The sequence below is a fragment of the Vulpes vulpes genome, chromosome 14 (assembly GCF_048418805.1).
Source record: "Vulpes vulpes isolate BD-2025 chromosome 14, VulVul3, whole genome shotgun sequence".
Lineage (NCBI taxonomy): Eukaryota > Metazoa > Chordata > Mammalia > Carnivora > Canidae > Vulpes > Vulpes vulpes.
Window position 1 is genome coordinate 31,057,706 of NC_132793.1, and position 18,837 is coordinate 31,076,542.

Genomic DNA, 18,837 nt, shown 5'->3' on the forward strand with positions numbered 1-18,837 from the left:
TAAGAACGAAAAATAGGCAGGCATGAACCAAATAGAAATAAGAATTATAATCCCTGCAACAAAAATTCAACATAAACACATGACTGTCCACCAGGAATTAATAAACTGGAAAATAACACCAGGGAATCCATCCAGAAGTTAGCACTAGAAAAAGATACCCAAGAAAAAAAAAAAAAAGAAAAAGAAAAAGAAAAAGATACCCAAACCATGAGAAAGCAGTTAAAGAGAAACAAAGATACTGAAAAACTCTAGTGTGTAATTAACAGAGGTTCACCCAATAGTTGACAGCAAAATAGTTATTTTCAGATGTACAAAGACAAAGGTAGTGACCGTTCACACACAGTGTTTTGTTTTGTTTTTTAAGATTTTATTTATTTATTCATGATAGACAGAGAGAGAGAGAGAGAGAGAGAGAGAGAGAGAGAGAGGCGCAGAGACACAGGCAGAGGGAGAAGCAGGCTCCATGCCGCGAGCCTGACGCGGGACTCGATTCTGGGACTCCAGGATCACACCCCAGGCCAAAGGCAGGTGCTAAACTGCTCAGCCACCCAGGGATCCCCAGTGTTTTGGTTTTTGTGGTGTGGGTTTTTTTTTTTTTAATGAAAAGTGAGGGAATAGGAAGGTAGAAGGAAATCAAAACGGAATAAATATGAAAACGTACAGTATATGCTGTGGATTCAACTAACTGCAAAGTTCGTAATTTGAGTATGAAAACAAATCAACCTAAAACTCTTACCCATAATTACAAGGGGGGGGGGGTGGAGAAGGCAAGCTCGTGTTCATGTCAAGTGGACAGTAAGGGTGGAATGGTCTGCTGGGCTCTCAGGCAGCAGGACAGACAAATCAACCCTCAGGCATGAAGGCTTCCTTTTTCACTCTTTAAAGATGATCTCATTTAAACTTGGAAAACCAATTTGCCTCTGCCTCCAGAAAATAGTAACCCTAAGCCTTCAACACAATAGAAAATCCAGTTTAAAAATTTCACTTTATAGGAAGAAAGAAAACAGTGATGCCAGTTATAAAACCAATGGGACACCTCTCTGTGAATCAATAGGGTAAAAAATCAAAATGTGAATGCCAGTCAAGTCAATGTACTTAAGGATACATGTTCACACTCTTCTTCCAGAATAATGCCACAGTGAGGCAAATTCCAGGACCATGCTTTAGGGAATCCTAGAATGATATTCTTGCCCTGAACCTCATTTCCAGTATTAAAAGAAAAACACCTGGAGGGATGTTTTCTCTAAAGAGCTTTTTCCTTTTTTGAACCAACACTTTAGGTAACTTTATACACATCAAATCATAATTCTGCATCTGGAAAAGTATCAGCATTGACTATAACAAATGTGTGTTATCAGCCTTCTCTAACTGGTAACACCTGTTCAGGTAAAACTACATTTTGGATGCTGCTGCCATAATATAAACCATGGACTTTTGGGGTTCCAAGTGGTGAGTCATTCATTCATTCATTCTTCTACCTTGCAAGGTAAGTCTGAAGTTGGGTTTCTGGTTATTTCATTAGAACATAGTTTTAGAGGGAGAATTAAGCTTTCAGCATCCTCCAGTACACAGTAAGCATGGGGCTGGTTTTACAACATTCACAACAGTGTGTGTTTCCTTCCTGGAGTTAATCCCATCAGGTGACTCCACACAGCAGAGCCAAAACCAGAGTCAGCCAACAGGGTTCCCAAAGACTAGCTCCCGTGAAAAGCATTTGGTTCTCAGATGCCTTAACCTTCAGGGAAAACAGAGGAGTATTAAAGCTAATCCTATGTTGATTCGATACGGAAAGTACTTGAGAGTCAAGGGGAGAGAAAGAAGGGAACAACAGAATTACCGGAAGAGTAAAGAAAGCAGGGTGCTTCGCTTCATCTTCGTATTTGCCTTCAGTTGAACTTCCAGCCTCCATGGATTTGGACGTAGTGTTCTTACCAATACCCATCATTAAGAGGAAACAAGCAGTTCAGCCGCTGGACTGAAGTGGCTGGAGGAGAAGGCTTGTGCAGGCGCAGAGCCCAGGATCTGAGCTGGCTCTTCCAGTGCCCAGAGGGCCCGATGCTCAGGCAGAGAGGAACCCCATAAGCGCCATCTCTCAGCACCTAGAGAGAGAGGAAGCAGCCAAATCACCACAAACAGCACAGGACACACGTTCACTGCATTTCCTGCGGAGAAGTCAGAGTATGCATTACATCCAAACAGCAAAGAAAGCACATTACTTAATCATACTTTAAGTCCCCCATCTCCGGTTAATCATGCAGATTCTGAGCTGCCCCCTCAAGGGGACCACTGACTTGGGCCATCAGCAATACCCAAGTACAAGGATGGAAAGGCCACACAGGGATTTCTCTGACACGCACTAGGGTCCAGCTCTCACAGCCCAGCACTCTCCAGCAGAACCTGCTGCAGAGATGAAAATGTTCTGCATCTGCCCTGTCCAAGCCAATCGTCACTACCTACGAGGCTGTTGGGGAAACCCATTTTTACTTGTATCTAATTTTAATTAATTTAAATTTAAATAGTCACATGTGACTCGCGGTAACCATATTAGACAGTGAGTGCAGTTATAGCTAATATACTATGATTGCACGGATATCAAAGTTCTGAATTCCCTATAGGTATCCAATTATAGGCAGGGGAAGGCACTCAAGAACATTTAAAAAAAAATAGATAAATAAAACCAACCTAGGATTAAATGACCAAAGTTCCTAGAATGTGTCACAATGACCTTTAAATGGGCTAGAAGAATGCCACACAAAACATAAAGCCAAAACATTCTGTATTCATCAAATAACAACATAAAGAAGAAACCAGAAAGACAAAATAGAAAAGGGGGTAAAATGTCAAAAGATAAGGGGGGAGAGGGAAGGAGAACAAAATGGATCTGGAATGCTCCAAGACATCAATGAGGAAAAGTGCAATGCTCCGAGCTAAGAGAAATTCTAAGCAAAAGTCAGGAGTAGGAAATTACTGAAGTATGCAACCAAGTTTCAGTGAAGAAGAAAATTAAAAACTCAATTTCAAACAAAAGTATGACTTGGACAATAAAAGAGATCCACCCAAAAATTAATAAGCATTTGGGGAATTCTGGCTTCCAAAAATGAGAGGACATAAAGGATCCCTACAAGGGTTGGCACATGTACAATAAAACATGCCTAAGTATGCCCAAAGTTTTATTAAAAAGAAATATATACCACAAGCAGGTAGGGGTGAGAAAGGACAGAACATTCATCAGAATGATGTCGGAACTCAGCACCAATTAATGTCCCACTGAGAGTGAATAACCCAGCCAAGCTATCCTGTACGTGTGAAGATAGACCTACCCAAAGCTTAGAAATACAAATAGGAAACCTGTTCGAGGAAGTCTGCCAGGGACTCTTTCATTCAACGACTGGATGAGCCAGAGGAGAAACTGAAATACAGACAAATAAGAAAAAAGAAATTATACAAAATTTGGGCGTTCAGTAGGTAGAGCACAAAAAGGGAAGCTGAAAGAAACAGGTGCCCAAACATCATGTTGCCTTAAGTAGAACATCAAACATTTTTGATGGACTCTTCTAGTTTAATGTTCATGTGCATTTTGCATTCTTGGTTACATCATACCCATGCCTGTTTAAAGCAGTAGCTCTCAACCAGAAGTGATTTTCCCTCCAGGGGACATTTGGAAAAGCCTGGAGATATTTCTGGTCATCAAATCAGGGAAGAGCTACTAGGATCTAACAGGTAGAGACCAGGAGTGCTGCTAAACATCCTACAATGCATGGGATAGATTCCACAATAAAGAACAACCTGAAAAAAAATAAAGAACAACCTGGCCACAAATGTGAATAGTATCAAGGCTGATACTGTTTTAAACCCTGGTTTAAAAACACCCCCCCCCAAATAAATAAATAAATAAATAAATAAATAAAAATAAATAAAAATAAATAAAGATAAATAAATAAAATAAATAAAATAAATAAAATAAATAAAATAAATAAAAATATAAATAAATAAATAAATAAATAAATAAATAAATAAATAAATAAATAAATAAATAAATAAATCTCCCTCCTCCAAAAATGATATACCCCATGTGCCATGTGGATCCTCAGCACAAGAACAAGAGATATATGTTCCAGTTTGGGAAGTATATCCCCAGACAGAACTCTGTAAAGGAGTAAGTCTATGAGACTTACTGCAATTCTGTGACTTTTTAAATAATTTTCCTTTTATTATAGCAGGGATGAACGGGCTATATTTTTCCTTATTCATTTCTGCTGCCTGTAGGGGATATGAGGACCCATTTTACTATGTAGTTTCCTATATATAAAAGTGAGAGGGAAAAAAAAGAGTGAGGACTTTCTGTACTCAGAGGGGAAGTTATGGACATTGCTTTGAAAACCCTGAAGGCTCTACCTGTGGCCCTAACAAGAGATTTTACTCAGAATTAACCTTTTTCTTGTGCTCTCACTTAAAGTGTTTTACAATTCAAAAACAAAACAAAGAATTCCTAGAAAAACAAAGTTTGTAAAGAAGCAGGAGTGTCCCTTCTTCTATTGTTCACCTGTTCTATGGCTACCAGTGAGGCTATTTCTTTATGTGGCTGCTCAGGTTCCTAGAGCAGATTAGAGACCTTTTCTTGAACTATAGTAGCTCTACCCTTATGTATTTACTGGTCTTTTCCTCACATACATACTTCCACTCTTTAGTCAGCATGCTTTGTCCTCTTCTTGAAGCCTTGGATACATCTTTCAGTGATTCTCTCTCGGATTCTCTGTCTCCCTTCATCTGGGGCCTTCTATGCCCGGTACAGTGCTCAGGCTGCTCATCTGGTCACTGGGACACCACCAATAGATGAGTGCAATAAGGCCAGCTTCCTGTCACCTCCAGACTGCCTCTGCCCACCTAAGTGAAGCAGACCAAACCCAACCATGTACCAAGGTACATCAGAGAAGCAGTAAGATTAGTTACCAAACAGCTCACTGCACAGGTGATGGTGGATGCACAGCTAAGAAGGACTAGCTAGGACCAGGAGCGTGCTGAGTTAAATAAGTTCCACTCAATTCAGTGGGGAAAAGAAGAGAATATAGGGAGACCCAAAGAGGATAAGGATAGTGGTCAGATCTGTGCTTTGGGAAGGAACTTCTCTACTGTGTACACAGTGGACACAGTAGAAGACAAGTAGAGATGACAATCAGAAGCCTGGAATGGCTGTGCAGATAAGGGATGAGGGCTGCAGGGCAGCAGCAACAGAAGAGGAAGAAAGGTGGTTGGAGAGAAACTGGGAGAGAACTAGAACTAGCACCCACTACGTCAAGTGCACAGGTCAGGGCAAGAGTCAAAATGGTGGGACGTCTGGGTGGCTCAGTAGTTAAGCGTCTGCCTTTGGCTCAGGGCATGATCCCAGGGTCCAGGGATTGAGTCCCGCATGGGGCTCCCTGTGAGGAGCCTGTTTTTCCCTCTGCCTGTGCCTCTGCCTCTGTGTCTCATGAATACATAAATAAATTCTTTAAAAAAAAAGTCAAAATGGCACCAGGGTCTGTAATCTGAGAGTCCAAGATAGTGATAACATATAATACTATTTCTGGTTATAAAAACACTGCAGAGACTTCTTGGAAATACAAAAGCATAAATCACATTTTAAAACCACTCTGCAATCCCCACAGCACACCCATCTGGCAACTAACAGAGGGCTTGACTTCAAAAAGCTCAGTTGAGACCACCACTCTGCAGCCTTGTACACAAAACAGGGGCCAGCCCCAGTGCTAGCACCAATGATGGGATGGCATGTCAGGGGACATCAGAGGGGAATAAACAAGCAGAAATCAGACCAAGCTACAAAGACTAAATGCCTGACAAGGCAGAAAAAAAAAAAAAAAAAAAAGGCAAGAATCAGGAAAGTACCCTAAAAGTAATTTTAACTCATATCTTCAGTGGGATTCACAAAATAGTAATAACTATAGAACTAAATGACCAAAGAGTTCTTGGAGGTTAAAAATAACTGCCAACAGCGGTTTAGAGCCTGCCTTTGGCCCAGGGCGCGATCCTGGAGACCCGGGATCGAATCCCACGTCGGGCTCCCAGTGCATGGAGCCTGCTTCTCCCCCTGCCTATGTCTCTGCCTCTCTCTCTCTCTCTCTCTCTCTCTCTCTCACTGTGTGCCTATCATAAAATAAAATAAAATTTTTTAAAAAATAACTGCCAAAATAATCTCTTGGTAGATACACTGGGAGCTAAGCTCATAAATTATCAGAACTATTCCACAAAAAGATGTTAGTACCAGAAGAACCAATGTCTGTCTATATAAGAGGAGTTTCCAGGGGCACCTGGGTGGCTTACTCACAGTTAAGTGTCCAATTCTTGACTTCAGCTCAGGTCATGATCTCAAGATCGTGAGATCGAGCCGCCCTGCATCCAGCTCCACCTTGAGCATGGAGCCCGACTAAGATTCCCCTTCTCTCTCTCTCTCTCTCTCTCTCTCTCCCTCCCTCCCTCCCTCATCCAGCTCACACAATAAAGAAATACAGACATACACAGAGGAGTGTTCAGAGACAATAAGAGAAGAGATGGATAAGGAGTCAAAGAAGTAACAGACAAAAATATCCTCACAGCCAAGGAAGACTTCACATCCACCAGACATCTCAAGAGCTAGACTGGGAAGAATACTGAAAGAGGACCCCACGGACACACCGCAGTAAAATGTCTAAATTCTGAAGATATAAAATCTCAACAGGAAAGATGTTTTTGTTTGTCAGGAAAAAACATACAAACAAAAAGATTGTTTACTAAGGGAAGATCCATATATGGTCTTTTATAAGACTTCTCATTTAATAGTAAAAAAAGACGACGAAGACCACCACCACCACCACGTGATGCTGGCAGTATTCCAAGAGGAAAGAAGGCAGCCCTAAAATTCTGCATCCAGACAACCCCCAGTGATCTTACCACCCCCTTCAAAACCCACCACTACCTTTCTAGCATATACACATCTCATTATTCTCTTCAGAACTATGGTAACAGTGATAAGTTCCAGTGTAGAAATTATAATTCTGCTGGTGGCCATGTGGGAGACCATACTTAAAATAATTACAATGAAATGTGATGGTACTGCGTAACAAACCCTTTGCACATCCCAGTCCCCTGGAACAGAGTCCCTGAAGAGGACTACGGAGATAACTGTATGAGGCTTTTGAGACATAAAATTATCTTCCAGGAAGACTCTCCTAATTGGCAATACCACCAGCAAAGAATTGGTCCATCTCATCAAAGTTTGAGAACTCTACTACAAACCTGCACCAGTGGGTAGGATTTTGTGATGCACTGACTCACGAGTTTTTCATGTCTGCTAGCAAGTACAGAGACTTTTGTGGCTTATCTTCATATCCCCTTGCCTATAGTGTTTAAAAATCTTTATTTTTTAAGGACATAAACCCTTTAATACTCTGCTTTATTGGTTCCAAATATCTTATCCCAGCTTCTTGTTTGCTCATGAATTTTGTGGATGATCTTTCAGAATTATTTTCATTTTTATAATCAAATCCATCAATTTTCTACATTGTCTTAGCTCTTACCACCCATTAGCTTCCCAAGATCTAAAAACAAAACAAAACAAAACAAAAAAAAACACACACAGTATGACAATAAAATATCCCTGAAGCAGCCCTGACAGACCTTCACCTTAGCTGTGAGAAGCTTAGGTTTCACAGAAGAGGGGACCAGCAAAGAAGACCATAAGCCACTGCCAGGTTTTTACAAGACTACACTCTGCAGTTATCGGGAGGACCAAATAAGCCCTTCGTAAAACACGCAGCCCCACCTCCATGAGCAGACCGGCAGTGCTCTCAAACCCGCACTCACCCACATTAACCTCAGGGAAAAAGACAGGGCTTTTTACCAGAGAATGCTTTTATTCTCCTAGCTGAACTGTATCTTCATGTCAGACACAATCATCCACTGCAGCAACCAGCCCTCCTCACTGCCCTCATGACCAGGAACAAAGGGGGACAGTGCCACTGTGGCCAGACCACTCTCCATCAAGTATTCTGTTTCTCTCTACCCAGTGTTTAACTGGCCCTCATGAGTGCTACTGGGACGTACCCACTGCCTTTGCCATCTCTTACAGCACTCTTTGGAGTGCCCTGAAGACGTGGAGACAAGTGAGCACGAGAGGGGATGGGCCCAAACAAAGTGCAAGGCAATGATGCTCTGAGAGAGGCTTCGGGGCAGGGAGTGCCACGACATGGGAAGAGTGGAAGACAAACACAGGGTGGAAGGAAGGGAGGAGACAGCGAACACCGAGCACAGAAATGTACTTCGGAAGGCCCCAGATGACACAGCATCCACAGCCAAATACTTGAGAGTTATGAAGACAGCCTCAAGACCAAAAACCCGGGCACCAACCTGAGATCAGAGTGCTTCATCCACACAGGCTGAACTTGAGTGGGGTAATGCCAAGGCCCAGATAAAGATAAAAGGGGGGTGGGGGTGGGTTTAAGGTCTGGTTTAGAGTTTGTATTGAAACAAAAGACAAGATCTCCCATGGAATCTCACACTAGGGAAGATCTGCCCACCCTCAGTCCATCCATTGCCCCTCTTCCTACTCCTTGGGAAAGAAAGACTCCTTGGGAAAGCAAGACCTCTATCTTGCCCCTGATTCGATGACAAGGGTGAGGAGGAGCTGTCGGACGAGAGATGGGGCTCACTGGAAATGAAAAGGACGAGGATGACACAGTAACAGCTACAGTCCCCTACCACTAAGTACCTGCATCACTGTGTCAGTGGCACCTCATTTTCCCAAGTAAGCACAGTATTGCAAGCATGTGCCCACTTCACAAAAGGGTAAGCTGAGCTGCAAAGAAGTGAGGTAATTTGCCAAAGGACACACAGCCTTAAACAGTGGAGCACGATTCAAACTTTAATGAGCATTCCCATCCTAACAGTGTTTATACAATCAAGACCTAAGACTGTCCTTCGAATGCTCAGTTTCCAGCCAACCTCCCTGAGCGAACATAATACAAGCTGGCCTGGAAGCACAGTCTCTGCCCAACTTGCTGTGTGCCATTGGCTCTGGGATTTCTGAGGGGGCCCCAAGGGGCAAGGACTGCCGAGCTCCCTCTCCCAAGCTGAAGCCCACATCTCCCAGAGCAGGAAAACTCCCAAATCTGTGCACTCTGCAGCATTGACACCATCCTACCACCTCTGATCTCCCAGTCCTGTTCCACCTCGAGTACTCCTCTTATCCATACAAATCAGCCAGCATGACCAGAAGCCATTGTGCCCTTTGCTGGCGTCCTGATGCATCTCAGAATGACAGCCGAATTCTGCCGCAAGGCTATAGAGTCACAGTGACGCCTACTGGGAAGCTTGGGCCCGCTATGCTGTCATTTCTGTTTTGGGTCCTCAGGTGCTGGGTCCTCCACTAGCTCCTCAGGCTCTTCCATGTGCAGTGCCTCCAAAATAAACACCCTTTACCTCGCTCGCCCCTTTCCATTGGGGTAATTCCCACACATGCATCCTCTGGTTGCCACACATCACCATGGCATGGGGGAACAACAAAGATGGCTACACTGTGGGAAGATCCATCTGCCTGCCCAGCCAGACCACTGTCAGAACAAGGGGCAGAGTCTACCTCCCATATCCCTGGTTCCCAGTTTCGGACTCGGTACCTGTACTGAAGGTTTCCCAGGACTTGTGAGATGAATAAATGATGTTTAAAAAATAAAAGTACCAATAAAACATAACACTCATTCTTAATACTCTCACTAAATTGGAAAAGGAAGTTAACAGCCAACATCAACCACATCTGTGACACACCAGATGCACTGGTGTCAGGGACACGCCAGGGTGTTGACATCACTGTGATCGTTCAGCTGACAGAGAAGTATTTGCAAGTAAAAGACCAAATCAGAACCACTATCAAGAAGCAGGAAAATCTGAGCAAACCTACCAGTAGATAGATGGCTAGGTACAAAACACACTAGCAGAGCTCTTTCAGTGCTGATGGACTCAAAACATTCCCCAAATGCCAGCAACAAGCATCTTGGGAAAGAAAGACTAAGCAAAACCACTGCTATCTTGCCCCTGATCCGGTGACAAGGGTGAGGAGGAGCTGTCAGACGAGAGATGAGGCTCACTGGAGATGACAAGGATGACACAGTGAGAGCTACAGTCCCCACCCCCAACCCCCAAGCAAAGTACTGTCTAACCTGGTTTTGTAGTGTCCCCAGCTAAGGGTGGTTTTTACGTTTTTAAATAGTAAACAACAGCAAGGAATAACATATGACAGGATATCTGGGCCACAAAACCTGAGCTATCTACAGAAAAGTCTACTGCCCCAAAAGATAAGGGTGGATGTAGGAATCCTGTTTAAGATGGCAATGACAGCCATTACTTAGGTTTCATAAAAAATGTGCAAGGCCTTTCTGAATAAAACAATGAACTATTACTAAGGGCCATAAAACAGATCTAAATAACCAGAGAAACAGGCTACATCCTGGAATAAGAGAGCTGCTATAAGAATATTCACTTTATGATATATATGTGTGTGTGTATAAATTTAATAAAAATTAATACCCCAAAAGGAGAGAAAGGGGGCTTGCTAAAATTCCTGCAGAATGATAAGCAAAAATAGCAAGAAAAAATAGCCATAAATATCTGAAAAAATAAACATGTGTTCTATCAGAAAGAAACTCTAATAAAGTTGTAATAAACAGAAGAGTTCACAAAAACAAATAAGCAAGAGAAACCTCCAAAACCAAGAAATATATGATATGGAGGCACTTCAAATCATAAGGCAAAGTATGGATTTTTCAATACAACATGCCAAAACAACCAGCTCATTACTAGGTAATAAAATGCAGAAAAACTAAGTCCTAAGGTCAGCACACACACCAAAAAAAAAAAAAAAAAAAGACGAATGGAAGAAAGGAAGGGCGGGCCACTAATGGTTATATAACGTAAGGGTGGAGGACTCCCTTCTTAGCATGTCATTAAAGATGAAAATGAGACAGAGGCTGTTTAGACAATATAATTTTTTAGATTTCTGTATGGAGAAAAATCACACAAAGTTAAAAAGCAAAATATACCCTATATAAGATCATGTGTTCATATCTTTAGTATTTGAAGAGCTCTTAAAAATCAATAAAGAGGAAACAAAAGTCCTTAAAATAAAAAAGGGCAAAATATATGAGCTTCTAATCTTTAATCCCTCTCAAATACAAACAGCAAGATAAATGTTCCAACCTTGTTCAAAATCAAATGAAATGTACAATAAAATGAGGTACTTTTTTTTTTTTTTTTAACTTACGTGGCTTTTTTTTTTTTTAATTTATGTATTTGAGAGAGAGAGTACGCACACACAGCACCACAAGTGCGGGGGCACAGAGGGAGAGGGAGAAGCAGACTCCCCACTGAGCAGGGAGCCCAAAGTGGGGCTGCATCTCAGGGCCCTGCAATCATGACCTAAGCCGAAGGCTGATGCTTAACCAACTGAGCCACCTAGGCACCCCTATGTGGTTTGTTTTTAATGTGCTTATTTGTAAGATAGTAAACAAATACAAAAACACACACACACCTAACGAAAAATAAGTCTGCTGATAATGAGAGGCAATTTGGTTATACATATCAGAAGAGATATACTCATGTTCGTTTCTAGTATTTGTTAATAGATATATTAATACTTGTTAATTAGGACACAAAGATTTAGTTCCAAAATTGTGCATGTTAACATTATTAATAAGACCAAAAGTCACAAAAAATCTAATACTCAACACTAGGGAACTGAATGGCAAAATTATGGTATGTTCCCACAAAGGAATACCATGTAGACATTAAAAAGATGACGTAGAAATATTTATTGACATGAAAAGATGTTCACCCTATCTTAGGTACAGAAAGTATGTACAACACTATGCTAAGTAAAATAAGCCAGTCATAGAAGGACAAAGAGGGCATGATTCCATCTATAGGAGGTATCTAAGATAGTCAAACTCACAGAAACGGAGAATACAATGGTGGTTGCCAGGGACTTGGGAGGGAGGTGCTATTCAAGAGGTACAAAGTTTATTGTGAAAGGTAAGTTCTAGGGACGCCTGGGTGGCTCGGCAGTTAAGCACCTGGGTGGCTCAGCAGTTAAGCGCCTGCCTTGGGCTCAGGGTGTGATCCTGGAGTTCCAGGATGGAGTCCCACATCAGGCTCCCGCATGGAGCCTGCTTCTCCCTCTGCCTGTGTCTCTGCCTCTCTATGTATGTCTCTCATGAATAAATAAATAAAATTAAAAAAAAAAAAGAAAGGTAAGTTCTAGGGATCTGCTATACAACACTGTTCAGTTAACAATACAGTATTGTACATTTAAAGATGTTAAGAGGAAAAAAAAAAGATGTTAAGAGGGTAGATCTTAGGCTGAATGTTCTTACAATAAAAAATACCAATTTTTAAAAATCAGGCAATGAGTGAAAAGAATTAAAGGCAATTCATACAGTGATGAAAGGTTATATAGAGCACTAACCTAAACCACTGTGTGTGTGTTAAGTGTAAATACATACATACACACACCAAAAGGTCAACGAAAATGCTGATTAGGGGCAAAAGACTTAAGTAAAAGAACTTCAGAAAATAGAGACACTTAACAGTGAAAAGTTTGCCCCTCTATTTCCCTGAAGAGCTTGATGATGCCCACATCAGCAACTGGTTCCATCACTCTGTTCAGAATCAAATCCAGAAACGTGGTCAGTTCCTCATAACAAGACCACACAAAACAGTTTGTTCCTTTCTGTTGAGTGGTCAGGACACAGGCTTAGAGTGACAAGTCACATGGAATAAAGTTCTTAGATTTCAAGTTGTAAAATAACTTGTCAGAAAAGAAACGGAGAAAAGCTAAAGTTCTATAAATTACACTTAGCTGGGAAGCAGGGGGGCGGAGACTAACACTGAAAGGTGTACCCATAACCAAGGCTGCCCCCAAAGAAACTGTCCTCCACTGTGATTCCATGTTGGAACCACTTATGAATTTTAAAAATACTATATGTTGGGGTCCCCTACCCACAGAACGGCGAATAGGCCTATGGAGCCTGAGCATTCGGTTTATAAAGCTCCCCTGGGGCCAGGGTTAAGAATCACCACCTTAAAGCAAGCAGGAAATCATTACAGTCTCCTAAAAAATAACTTTTTTCAACCTCAAAATAAATCTACGCCTGTCAGAGCAGAAAAACAGTAATTTAGCAAATTCTGCTATGAGCAAGTAGGGAAGTAAAATATTCAAGTCTTTAGTAAACTTCCAATTCCCTAGGGATTGAACCACCAGCTTGCCAGCCACCAATAATCACGAACAAATGCAGAGTAACAGCTTTGAATTAGTACTTCTTTGATCAACTATTCAGCCAGTCATCATATCTTCTGCACTTAATTTTTTTTATCTGGCCATTTCTCTGCTGTCCAGGCATGGGTCAACTCCCTACTGTGGCTTACCATGGCTACCTGATTTAGAAAAATGATGGTACTGGGCAGCCTCAGTGGCGCAGCAGTTTAGCATCTGCTTTCAGCTCCAGGGTGTAATCCTGGAGACCCGGGATCTAGTCCCACGTCAGGCTCCCTTCATGGAGCCTGCTTCTCCCTCTGCCTGTGACTCTGCTTCTCTCTCTCTCTCTCTCTCTCTCTGTGTCTCTCATGAATAAATAAAAATCTTTAAAAAAAAAAAATTTTTTTTTAAATGATGGTACTATCCAAATGGAATTTAAAGGCTGAACTGCTCCTGGAATTTTCTAACCAAGCCTTTTCGTGTTTCTTGGAGGTAAAACCAAATCCTAAAGAAAACGTGTCTTCCTCTCAGCATTTAGCAGTTCCTAGTCCAAGGCACTCAATAGCTGAATGAACTAACCACTAAGAATCCTCCCGAAGAGTAGAATCTTCCTTGTGTACAACTCATCTTTATACTCCCAAGCTTCTAGGGATGCCTGAGTGGCTCAGCAGTTGAGCATCTGCCTTCGGCTCAGGGTGTGTGGTCCCAGGGTCCGGAATGGAATTGAGTCTCCCATCGGGCTCCTTGCAGGGAGGAGCCCTGTCTGTGTCTCTGCCTTTTTCTGTGTCTCTCATGAATAAATAAAATATTTTTTAAAAATTAAATTAAAAATAAATTTAACAAACACACAAACATCTGATGCTAGTGATTCTCAGATCACCCCCACCTTTGTATGGGTAACGTGGGATGGGGTAATTTCTCTGCCTGCAGAAACCTATCCAGACAGCTGAGAATATGACTAACAAGGAAAACTTTAGGATAAAGAAACTCAAAATCTCAACTTGCCACGTTGTAGTTTGGTTCCTACCAAGGTACAAACAAGAGCTTTCAGGGCTGGCCAGGTTCAATGATAAAGCACATTTTAAAAGCCAATCCGAGGCTCTCTCTCTGCTTAAATCCCATCATTAGAGGATTATAGTTGAACTGTGACTGCTCCATTAAATTGTTAAATGCTAACATTTGACCTAAATGCTTTTAATCCAAGACAAAAAAAGATTATTGGAACACATAACCTCAATTTACACATGCTCAACTCCCTTTAAATGAAAGGACTTGAGTGGTTGCCGAATATATAGGGTCTTGCTTTAGAAAGTTTACGATTCTGACATTCATCCTACTTATTATTATTTCCTTTAGGCAACAATGAATGAACCTGTAAGTGGTGGTGATTATTTGATCTTGTGATGACAGTTACAGTGTCATGGGGTGTAACAGAGGGGGAAAAAATCCTCCTACAGCCTTTCCAAAACACTTCCAACTTTTGCTCTTATTTTTCAAACTGCAATTTACTACCCACTAGCAGCGGGCTATGATATCCACCTAGTGGATCTCAACCAGAATTTTAAGACAATGATATTTAACAGGACAAGAAACTTCAGAGTACACCTCACAAGATAAGGCTATCTAGTTTCAAGGTAAAATACCTTACTGTGGCTCAGTTAAAAACCAACAACAAAAACAAGCCTAAAAGTCACTGATGTAACCAAAGCCCTACCCAGTGACAAAAAAGGCATATTCCAGGTACCCAATTTATTATTTTTAAAGATTATTTATTTATTTATGAGAGGCACAGAGAAAAGGGCAGAGTTCAAGCCGAGGGGGAAGCAGGCTCTCCATGGGAACCCAGTGTGGGACTTGATCCTGGAATCCCAGGATTACCCCCTGAGCCAAAGGCAGATGCTCAACCACTGAGCCACCCCAGGTGTCCCCCAGGTACCCGATTTAGATCAGGTTATTTGCTGGGCTTCAAGTAACATACCCATAGAAAAAGTCTGTTCAAAGAAAAAAAAAAAAAGAAAAAGTCTGTTCAAATGGTGCAAGATAAGAACACTGATAATAAAGTATCATCATATCTCCTTGCTACATGGGTAGAGGGTATCCAAAATTGTGGCCTCCAAGTGGCTTCTCTTTAACATCTGCCAGAGCCTGACACTGAACCACCTCAATGACTGCAATCAAAAAAATCTCCAATGCCACCCAACAAGCTGTCAGTCTTCTGTCACAGTCTTGATTTGTCAACTTTTCTCTTGAGAGAAAGAAAAGCTTCAAAGCAGCCAGATAAAAAAAACTTGGGTTTCTGAATGAGAGACCAGAGTTCACTGCCAGGTTCCCTCTTAAAAACACACCTGCTAAGGACACCCCAGGAGGAGCAGCACTTTTGAGGTCACACCCCCCAGGGCCCGTGAGGCACCCCATGTCAACCACCCCACTCTGAAGGTGGAAGAAAAGGCATCTGGACCACTTGGGTATCACCTGGAAATGAAGTAGGGGGCCGCAAGGGTGGGTTGCAGGAACACCGGGTAGACACGGCAAATCCTCCTGGAAAGTCGAGGGGTGAGGGAGGATCATTCCTAACTTAAAGCAAATATTTTAAGGAGCATAAAATTCACAAATTGGTAAAACAGAAGATGTTAAAGAATACTCCCTGCCTGCAGAAGACCCCTTCCATCTCTTTTGGAGACAGGGCCCAAACTGCCCTAGTACAGAGTAAGCTCTAGACCCAAACTAAACTCTAAATCCTAAGAGAGCACTTAAATCCAGTCAGAGAGGGGCTATTCTGCTGATGTCAGTTCACATACAAGCTGAGCCATGAAAAGCAATGGTCATGGGACCCAGAGGGCAAGATGCTGACTCACTGACTGCTCAGCTAGGGGAAGACAGAGTCAAGCATACAGTAAAAGGTCAAAGCAGCTCGTTTCACTGGTTTGGGGACTTTAAAATCCATACTGATCTTCATGTTTCTGACCTAATGCTGTAGGTACTAGATGCTATACAGCCACCTCTGGAGCTGATCTCATCCAGCAGAAGTTTCTTCCCCAAACTATGACAAGATTTTAAGATTCATTATCCTAACCATGACTCTCCTGCCCCAGGTACCATCCACATGGACCACATGAACCTGCAGTTCCCAGGATGAAGCTCAAGAAGTCCCCTCCCTCCTCCAAGAAGCATTCCTGGGTTAGCTGTCCCTCTAAACACATGGCTTGGGCCAGCTCCCAGGCCACGCAGGAATAGGGACAGGGGCAGTGTCTACCACACAGAAGGCATTCAAATATCTAAAGAAAACTTATTTTCAGGGCCAGTAAGTGATACATCTGAAACAAAACCTAATCCTCACCCTCCATATTCATTCAGGGAAAGCATGTGCCCTGGACAAGTGAGGGGAGAAGGGGAGGTAATGGAGCAAAAGGTAGAGCTTATAGGCCAAAATCAAAATACAGAAGTATATTTGAGAAAATTCAAACAGAGTCCAGAATTTTTCAAGATTTTATTTATTTATTCATGAGACACACCCAGAGAGGGGCAGAGACATAGGCAGAGGGAGAAGCAGGTTCCCTGCAAGGAGCCCAATGTGGGACTTGATCCCAGGACCCTAGAATCACACCCTGAGCTGACGGCAGACAATCATTGAGCTACCCAGGTATCCCAAGGTTGGTTTTACTACATTTATTCCTATTGTATGCTTTACATCCCATTTTTGTACCAATAGTGTTTTCACAAAGACTATCTTAAATGTATTAATCATTTTGGGGGCCATTGGAAAGCTAATTTTATATGCAATTTTAATGACAAGATAAAAACACATTCAGATTTAACTGACTGCCTATCCTATCCAAGACACAAACAGGATTTCACTTAACCCTTGCAACAATGCTGGGAAGAGCTATTCTTAATCACATGTCACACCACTAAGAAAACTGAAGCAGAGAGGCTGATTTTTCCCTTGGACAACAGCCAAGTGCGAGTGGCAGCCACAACAACCATTCTGAGAGCGTGATATCTGCTCTCAATTCCCTTAGAGACTAACAGAACAGGGCCCAAAGATGAACGGAGGTCATTTTGGACGAGGCTGAAAAAAACCCCCGGTGCTATTGAGGAATGCAAGGAAAGCTTCCTCCTCTTGCACACCTCCAAATGATCTTTGTCATTTGTTATCTCCCCGCCCCTTTCCCAGTACAAAAACAAACCTGCGTGGTCAGGTAACTTCCAGGGATGGCTGGCCCCTGCTAACCCTGAGCACCCCTTGGCACTGTTCCAGCTCCCGCTCCATCTTCCCTTTCCAGCACAACTGGGGATTCGTGCCTCCTGTTTCTCAGGGGAAGCCTTGGGAGAGCATGGAGTCACCTCTCACTACTCTGCCCTGCTGCCTCTGCGGGGGGGGGGGGGGGCGCACAGGTGCCTGCAGCAGCATTCCAAATGATAGTTCACTCCATCACCTCAAGCTCCCTGTAGTTATCAGCCCTCACCATGAACTACTCTTTAGACCATACCATTCCTCTTTGGAATGTTCTTATCAGTTCTTCCTGTCCTCGGTGCCAAAGCCAAATTTCCTTCTCTCACCTGCAGACAGAGGTCAAACTCCATCCATTGTTCCTTCATTTCTTAACTTATTCTTGCTGGGTTTTGCAGCACACTTCCTTAAGTCCTCTCCACTACCTGTCATCTGTTCCATCTACAAATCTCTTCTGTGACATCTTTTTTCCTCCTCACCAACCCCTGCTTTCCCAAGAGTTCCTCCTCCTCCTCCCTCATACGCTTTCCCAAGATAAGGAAAAGCACGCTCTGAAATTTCACCTACCCTGATGGATTACCTGATGACTGAATAATGGGTTTGCCTCAACTGCCCTGCAATTACCTGGGGCTGGGACACTGTAATTCTTCTCCAAGTTAACCCCAAGTACTCGGTGATCCAAATAGGCTCTCCCTGACCTTCGATAAACGGGAGCCTGTTTCCTGACGGTCAATAAACATCTTATGCCTGGGAGTAGGTTATATAGTTGGGTTGTGGGTTTTTTTCCCCTGCAAAGGAACATGTTCTTCCTAATTCATTAAAAAAAAAAACAAAAACAAAAACAGCCATTTAGGGGCACCTGACTGACTCAGTCGGAAGAGTGAGCGCTCTTGATTTCCGGGTGGGGAGTCTGAGCCCCGCGCTGGGTGTAGAGAGTACTTAAATTTAAAAACAATTTAAAAAAAAAAAAAACAAAAAACATATCCATTCAATACAGAGACTACAGTCACTTAGAATCCTATGCCACAGATGCACAGCTTTCTTTAGCATCTGAACCTAACATTTTCATAATCCCCAAACCTTAAAGGATTAAAAAATTGATGTATTCAGCTATAAGAGACTCCCGCTCTCCATGAAGTTTAATCTGTGTTCCTTACTTTTCCTTGAGGCCCTAAAAATCTGCATAAAAGAGCACATAAAATCTTGGATGGCCCAGGACTGGACCTCACTCAGAAAATAAGGTAAACGAGCACGTGAAAGCATAGCATCTGACATTTCAACTGCTGCAGATCAGGTTTTAAGGTCACTCTCTCACATGTTTAATGAAGGGCAC

At 42.4% G+C, this 18,837-nt stretch overlaps 1 protein-coding gene across 26 annotated transcripts in view; it reads right to left on the minus strand.

The window, feature by feature from the left end:
- SLC23A2 (solute carrier family 23 member 2) overlaps positions 1-18,837 on the minus strand; it is a 135,197-nt gene that overhangs the window by 71,990 nt on the left and 44,370 nt on the right. For 10 of the 26 annotated variants that reach the window (XM_072736326.1, XM_072736310.1, XM_072736305.1 and 7 more), the window contains one exon: positions 1,838-2,099. In XM_072736326.1, coding sequence (XP_072592427.1) covers positions 1,838-1,945 — 108 coding nt within the window. In that variant the 5' untranslated portion in view covers positions 1,946-2,099. Of the gene's footprint in view, positions 1-1,837; positions 2,100-3,320; positions 3,410-4,675; positions 5,466-18,837 lie in introns of those variants that run through there. The other 16 variants (XM_072736304.1, XM_072736313.1, XM_072736314.1 and 13 more) reach the window with 4 other exon arrangements.